The 8,538-nt window shown below is 41.0% G+C and overlaps 1 protein-coding gene across 1 annotated transcript in view; it reads right to left on the reverse strand.

Annotated features, from left to right (window-relative positions):
• The window catches only part of cdh2 (cadherin 2, type 1, N-cadherin (neuronal)), a 62,734-nt gene extending 57,246 nt beyond the window's left edge, over positions 1-5,488 (reverse strand). Inside the window, exons 1-2 of the mRNA XM_053330602.1 lie at positions 5,228-5,488; positions 3,309-3,417 (exon numbers count right to left, since the gene is read on the reverse strand). Coding sequence (XP_053186577.1) covers positions 3,309-3,417; positions 5,228-5,287 — 169 coding nt within the window. The 5' untranslated portion in view covers positions 5,288-5,488. The remainder of the gene's footprint in view (positions 1-3,308; positions 3,418-5,227) is intronic.
• Between the last annotated feature and the right edge of the window lie 3,050 nt (positions 5,489-8,538).

Consider the following 8,538-nt stretch of genomic DNA (forward strand, 5'->3'; position numbering starts at 1 on the left):
TTTAAATAAGCAAAGCCAAGAGAAGTAATTACACTTAATGATAGATTAACAGAAAATTCTAAGATATATTAAGCCTGTTAGAGCTTTCCAGTTCATGTTCCCACTGCTGATGTTGACACTAATTGTTTCAATCACATTATTAAACTGGTCAACTGTAAATCCCTCCCACAGCTCATCTGTGTAGCCAGCTCACTGGACCCTCTTGACACGCTCACATTCAAAGTACTTGAACCTAGGCTAAAGCAGACTATAAACATACATCTCTTTCATCACCAGAGCCTGTATAATTGTCAAGAAAAGAAGTAAAACACAGAGCTGAGGGGTGGAGGAAAGAAAAATGAAAGCATAATAGATGGTTGGGGGTAGGGATGGCAAAACAGCAGCATAAAAGAGTGTATTAAGCTCAATTAGGCTTTTGGGCTTTTCATTAACCCAGTTTTTAGGGAGGGAAACCTCTGCTGAATAATGCTCAGACTGACTCACATCGCAACCCTGCTTTAAAGGCCTCATCTGGAAAAAACGGCACAATGTGTGTCAGCTCTCCAAAGCCACCAGAATTCCATTACCCAGGGGCAAAGCACCCGCAGCCTACCTGAAATTAAATGCAATTTAGTAAAACAAGTTGCTTTATCAAGCAACTAAACAAGATAGGAGAAAAAAAACGTTCAAAGACTAACGCTGTTGATGGTCTGATAATAAATAACCAAATAACTCACTATCAGGCCAAAGCAAATATTCCAGCCTTAAAAGCAAGGTCACAGGACAGAAAGTGGGTAGCCTCCTAATCCTGACGTGGTTTTGCATCGGCAAACAATGAACGTAACCTCCCTTTAATGAATCGTTGGAGAGGAGTTCTCATAGAAGAATAATTGTCCTTCTTGGCTTTTCTCTCTGCTGCACTGCCAAGCAACTTTGAATAAATGCATTTTAACAATTCTATTGAAAATCAATGGGGCATCACTTGGCCAGCTAACAGTTAAAGTATAGTAGGACCCCCCCCCCCCCCCCGGGAATGTGATTAAATCTTACAATCAAATGGATATGTTAACTGACGCCCCCAGGAACGTGATTAAATCTTATATTCAAATAGTCATGTTAACTGACTGGCCACAATTGCCATCATCAAATCCACAGGAAGTCTTCAATTTAGCGAATACAATGTCAGCTGTTTACATGTGAAGTGCCATCATTTCCAGGTTTTACAGACCTCAGGGTGTGTATTCTCTTAGTCAATAACAAAAGGAGAGGCTGCAATTAGATAGGACAAAGATATCTGACAGCACACCTCTGCTGCATCTCACGCATATGGGGTCAACAGCAATACAATATGAGCAAAGGAGTCATGTTACTGACACCTGACAAAGCATACTGATAGTATTACGCTGATAATCAAGCATATCCCATTTCAAATAGGAAAAGTAACAAGACAAAAAACTTAAGGAGTGGTGCACGCTGGAATTAGCTGACTATGTTATTTTTAAGACAAGCAGGCCTATGTGTGCTGTTTTAGTGTGCCAGGAAAGGTAGGTTTAAAAAATGCCTCCAAACAACAACCATTCAATGCCTTTCCATTCATTATTTAAGGTCTTTCAGGTCACAATTGACAAAGTTAATGAAATGCAAGGAAACACAAAGCATTAGCCTGCTACATGTGGCTATGGAAGAAAAAACACCCTCAGCTCCAGGTCAAAAACAATATTGCAAACCAGCATGGTGAAAGTAAAGTTGAAAAACTTGGCCCTACTCTCCACACTGTGGGGGCTTTTGTCTTTCAGAACATGCCACAGGAGCTTTTCATTAGAGAATGCAGTTTCATTAACATCATCCCACGCTGCTGAGCCCTGCTGCATTACAATGACACAGGAGTGCCCCTCTCTGTCAAGGAAATCTCCAGAGAGCAACAACTCACTGGGGGAGGGGAAGGCAGAGAAAATAGGAGAGGGGGTTGTGCAAGGGTGGGGGGGGCAAACAAAAGGGAACCTGATTACCCCCGGTCATGGCTCATCCACAAGCCAAAAGAAGGAAATCCATCACCTGCAGGATCAAACGGAAACTTGTTCACAAGGTAAAGCCCAGTGAAAGCTGTACCCACCCATCTAAGCACTTCTCTTCCCTTTCTCCTTTCCCCTCTCTCGTCATTGCCACCTCTCCCTCCACCTCTCTGACTCACACCAACGGCAGTATGCAAGTTTTAGATGCACACTGTGAAATCCAACACAAGTGAGAATGTTTTCTGGTCCAAATGACCTCCAGGCTCAAACCTGCCTAATGACACACTGGTGATATATTCCAGTTTTTATTACCGTCTGTAGACCTACAGTATGTACCGTTTCACTGTAGCTGCATCCTCATTTTACCAATATTAAACTCCAAAGAGGCAGTATTGGTCATGCCTTCCGCAGTGTAATGGGCTGCTGAAAAAAAACTATAATTTTTCCACATTTGCACCAGGTTATGTATGTTTGTCAGTAAAATCTAAACTTACTAAATTTATGACAGAACGACTATTGCTGTGACAAACAATTTGAAAGACACTTAAATTGCTGTTGTTACTGCCATTGAGTGGGCTCAGCAGTATAACACTGCAATTGGAGTTGTTTCCATATGATTCAAGCAGAAAGCTTGAGGTGTAATAGTGTTTAAAGTAACAGACATAAAAATTCCCTGCATGCAGTTTAAATGTGTGCTGAGGTGCTTTTTAATTAGGACAAGACAAATGCAAAATAATAGCAGATGATAATTAAAATAATTCAATGCACCAACACAATACATGGGGTGTTTAATAGCTAGGTTATTTGTTTGATTAATGTTGCCTAATTATTCAAATCTGTGTAACTGATTTTTATTCACTGCAACAAGAAGTGTCCCCAGTGAAATCAACCAAGTTTTCCCACTTTTAATGACAAAGCCAGCAGTTAATAATCCTCTCAAGAACCAAGAAAAAAAATGCAAGTAGCAAAAAACTGTTTAGCCACAGACTATGATCTACCATTTAAGTCACAATCTGTAAACGTTTGTGTCTGCTCTTAAAGAAAAAGCAGCATGTAAGCAAAATGGACAGGAGCCATATAAAGTTGAACCACATTTGAGTTAGTTTACAAGGCAAACTACACGACTTGCTGTACCACACAACTACACCGAAGCTAATTGTTTAAACATGTCAGGCTTGTTCTGATCCTCCCTGAAATGTAACACATGGTGGCAAGCACGCACATTTGATGCACATGCTGACACACACACACACACTCAATCAAACACAGACATAACATCCAGCACGAAACAGTACTAGGAAAAATTTAACCACTCACCGTTGAAGAGGGGCTGTCCTTTCTCTGTGATATCTGGCACCATAACCTTGTATACATCTTCAGAGAAGCCTGGCCTGCATGGTGGGGTGCCCCTGCACTCTGCTGGAATCTGTGATTGGGGTGGGGGGTGGGGGGGGTGGTAGAGAGAGAGGGGGGGGGGGGAGCAAAAATGAGTCATAAATCAACCTTAAAAAATGCACCCTGTTGCCCCCAAAACCTCTTGGTCACGTTCTGGAGTCCCCACAGTTGTACAAAAGCATCTGTTGTTTTTATAGCAAGCACCGCAATTAGGATAATGAGGCCAAAAGGGTTAAGCATTAGCCAAAAAGCATGGCTAGGCAAGAACAAGCTCCATTTGTCCCCCTGGAGGGGCCCAGGCACAGCATAGGGTCATAGCCAACGCTCTCGGTCGGTGCCTCTGATCAGCACACAACTATGGACAAACACTCCACTTTGAAGTAGAAGAACATGGGAATGAAAAGTAAACGCTAACGATAAACTGTTGTGGGAATAAACATGCATGTGCAAATGTCTGAATAAACAAGAAATGAAAAGAAGAAATGAAAACAGCTGATTCTCAAGAAACTGCAAGGCTGTAACTGTGATCAAGAAAACTATTTTTTTTTTTTACTGGATTTTGAAAAAGGAAAACTCTGTGTTTAGGATGCCAACACAAAAAGGTATCAGATATCAGGGAATTATGGGGGAATTTGCAAAGAAATAACATATCTTTGAATCACAAGGACTGGTGTTTCTGGAAAGTGTGGATTTATCAAGCAAAAAAGAAATCACTTAAACATTTTTTTTTTTTAAATCTCTGGTGTCAAAGCATTCCCAAATGTAACTACATCACACAACCTCAGCATTGATTCAGCTCCTAGACCAGAAGGCCTGGCTTTCTATGTCTTTGCTTGCACTTCCAAAGAATATAAAGTGAGAGGAGTCCTGCTGAAAAAGAGCATTGTGGTATCCGTGCCACTTGCCATTCTTAATCAGAGGAATTTAAATGGAAAATGCTTGCAGAGGGAGGGGTGGGGTGGGGAGAGGAGGAGCAGAAAAGCTGGATTTCTTGAACGTTACAACAACGGCACCAGGATGTACAATTTTTGATGTAGTCTAACACTGTGGCCTTAACATAGACAACTATTTCAACTACCAAAAAAACTGCATTGTTTAGTAGCTACGTTACTACTGCCCCTCTCTGTTGCCCAGAGAGACTCAATTTTGACAAAGTAAACCATACAGAAAAAAAAATTAAAATTAAAATAATCAATTACACCGACACTCTGTAGCAATCATTATCCCATCAATGTTGCGTGTATAGCTAGGCTAGACGTAATGTACTTCCATTAAATTTTACAGTAGGCTACTTTTCATTGTTGCTCATAACGGCTTTTACCATAGAGGCAATTAACTCGCATGGGAAAGGGGAAGGGGGGGGGGGGGGGCAAGGACACGCTGCAGCAATCTACATAAATATTAAAGCTAAACTAAATATAACCTAGCGAGAACTAGGTTAATGTGGGCCTGTGTCGTCCCAACTTCCAGACAATAAAGATTCAGCAGATATGAACTCTTGAATTAGGCTACGTCATGGCGAATTTGAATTGCTTTAACTCAATACGTCCAATTAAATTCAAATGCTGGTATAGTTTTTAAACGAGACACATCACCTCCATAGCATACAATAAAATACAGCCGCTAGCCGGTAATTACAGCCCCAGCTAGACCTACTTTACGGTGAATTTGACGCTGTATACAAGGCATTGTTTTACAAAGTACACGCCGGACGAAGTGCTTGTTGGGAGGCTAGCAGCTCTGCCGGGCTCGTAACTCAATAAAACATTATCGCCGGTGAACAACAAGCACCTAAACTGTCCGGTGTAACTCCGCTAGAAACCGTTCAGAGATTACATTACCTGCAGTCCTGCCAAGACCGCCAGCAGAAGCAGACCGCTGCCCTCGTGTAGTGAGTACATTGGTGTGCTGGTAACTGCCTTATTCCCACTTCGGAATCCGTGTAAATAAAAAAAGAAAAATAAGGAAAAAATTGGAACAAAAAAAAAAGAATATCCCTCTGGCTCAAAATGTAGCCGCGGTGAAAAAAAGTCCCCTCTACGACAAAGGCAGGAGCAGCAGCAGCAGGAGCGGCGGCGGCAGCAGCATGTAGCAGCCTCCTCCTCAGTCTATCCAGTCAGTAGTGAGAGACAGCAGTGCCTGGTACTGAGGCTGCTGCTCCCTCCCATCCAGTCCAACACAAAAACAAAAAGAGCCCCGGCCACTAGACTATAAACCGCTCATCTCACTGTCTCTCCCTGCTGGTCACGGAGCCAATTTCACTGTTGTTGGGACGGACGGAGCGGGGTCTCCTGCGTTTACCACCATCCCAAATGGAAGAGTAAAGGTCTGCTATTATATTCACACGCAGCCTAATAGTTACGATCATTCAATGTGTGGAAGTCATTGCCGAGTATGGTATCCTTTATCTTAAATTATTGTACATTTATTTTCTTATTTTTTCAGTTACATTTTAAATCTGTTAGGCTAGTAGTTCTCAAAGTGGGGTCTGGGGTCTTTGAGTTGGTTCCAGGGTGTCCACAGCAGAAGGGGAAACTTTAATTCCATCCATAAATAATACAATATCAGAATATATTATTATTTTGGTCATGGGTTCCAAACACTTTCTGTAATAAAACATCTAAAAGCAAAAATCTTATCAAGATGGGGGACCATAAGACTAAATCAAATGGTCAGTGTAGGGGTCCTTGATGTGGAAAACGTTTGAGAACCACTGTGTTAGGTTGTGGTAGGATAAAACGGGGTAAATGCAAAACTGCTGATAAGGCTTTAATATCCTGATTTGAACTATACAAAATGCCGACCAATTATAATATGGCTTTTCTTGATACCACCAAGCTGCCCTTTCTGTCTATATTGTTCCTGTCATACCCTGTAAGACAATACCTTATCATTTTAGGCTACAACACTCTATAGTATAGTTCAACAACAAGGTCAGTTTGAGGACACTTTTTATTTGCTTATTGGCTGGTTTCACTTACTCACGCACATTATATTTATATTTGACTCTAGACTGAGACAGACAGTGATGTAATGTTAATATCTGACAATTTATAATACAATAATATCTAAATATAAAACTAGAATGAGGTAAAAGGAGGTGTGATAAAAGTATGTTTTGAGTATGAATTTAAAAGAAGCCACTGCCTTATTTCCTTCTTTACCTTCAGGCTATGTGTGAAGTTTTTTTTTACCATCATAGGGGTTGGTCAGTCTTTTAAAGTTAACTTATTAAATAGTAGTGTGTTATTTTTGCCATCAGATAGTATGTATTTTAAATTCTATGCTTATTAGCAACAAATTCCTCTGAGACAGATGTTTCAGTGTTCAGTCATTGTTTCCTAACCTTCTTAAAGAGTAGCCCAGACTCTATTGCTCATGAGGTGGGAGATTTTGATCACATTGCCCTTCGATAATTGCTGTTTACTGCACATTTGATCTTAAGGATTATTACTTGTCAATGCTTTGGTGATGCTTTTCCTCTCTCTACCTCTCTCTCTCTCTCTCACACACACACACACATCCATGCATGCACGGACACACACACACACACACACACACAGAGTCTCGCCTATATCTGCCTAATAAACCTACTGTTTCACAAATGACTCGATCACCATGGAATTTTGAATTTTGCATTCTATCTAAGTAAAGCTTTTTTCATGTTCTGCTTAAATATGCAATGAATAATTCCCTTACATTATCTTCTCATGTGGTACAGCCTGATGAAGGTTAAATTACCTCGGTTGTTCTGCTGACACCTAATTAACTATCAAGAGGTGACTCTATGGAATAGATTGCATCTGTGACACAGAGATATTTCAGTTTGGTAGATGAGTAAATACTTATTCCATCTCCATATAATAAACAAAGGCTGACTTTTAGTTCACCTCCTCCAGGGCAATCTGTTGTTTTCCAAGTTATTGGCGTTTTGAGGTGCATGGGTGTACGTGATGGAAGTAATGCCTGCTCCTCTCCTCCTACAAATCAACCCATCCATTCCTGAGAGCGTGTTGTAATCCTAAACAAACAGTAAACTCTATCACATCCCACTTACAGTAAGAACACATGCACAGACACAGGTAGAGAGGGCTGAATACTTTTTCAAAGTGCTCACTTCTTGTAATAAGTGACTCATATCACTTCACACTCTAGTCAATGATTAACATGCCTGATCACCCATGTTTTAAAGTTATTAGTGTTTCCTTGGTTGAAATGAATGTATTTGAATGAATAAAGAAAGGGCAATGGAATTAATATAACACACTTAGCATATTAAAGGAAGAGCATTGTGGCCATAGTTCCCACAGCCAGTTTTGCCCACAGCTATAAATAAACATGACAAAACCATTTTTTCCAAAGGCAGTCAAATTTCATGTACATTTCCTCTTTTCTTTTTTTTAACTGTGGTAGATTTGGGCAAGAGATCAAACTGAATGACCTGTTGATAATTGATATCACATTTTGTACAAATTGTTAAATTTGTGTAATCTAATCTAATTGAGAGTGGGATCAAAATGCTCCATCTCTTTGATTAATGCAGAGGCGGTTATCTTTCATCAGTACTTGTCTAGGCAGGGAGGGGAGGAGGCGTTAGCGGGAATCCAATTTGGTCTTGGTGCATTCAATCAAACAGTATCATGTTGCGTGTTTCATAAAACTGATGTGGGACCCCCAGAACTCTGCGTGCAGCAAATACCTGAATTTGGCATGGTATAAAATGTGCAATCAAAGGAGAAATATACCATCAAGGTCATTGTGCAGTCTATGGATAATATATTCTAAGGCCTGCGCTGTCTGTGTGTAGACAGATAACGTTGTTTCCCAGGCATCTTTGAGGCAGCTGTATGATGCATGTTGGTCGTGGTGCTGACACTGCGGTTGACTCTCATAAGTGTAGGTGTCCAGGGGCTGGTGGCCTAGAGGGGCCTCTGATTCCACACTTTTTACTCCGCACAATTGGATGCAGTGTGGAGCATTGCAGCACGGTGGCCTTGATGGCACTGGAAGAAAAATGGACGAGGTCAGCAGCACTTTCACATCCGCGGCACTTCTTCATGCTGACTTTGTGTTGATACAGGAATATCACACGGTTCACCCTCCACTCCCACATACTGTAATGCAGAGCTCAGTCATTTCTTCTAGAAGCCAA

This window comes from Scomber japonicus, chromosome 12 (genome assembly GCF_027409825.1).
Source record: "Scomber japonicus isolate fScoJap1 chromosome 12, fScoJap1.pri, whole genome shotgun sequence".
Taxonomy (NCBI): domain Eukaryota; kingdom Metazoa; phylum Chordata; class Actinopteri; order Scombriformes; family Scombridae; genus Scomber; species Scomber japonicus.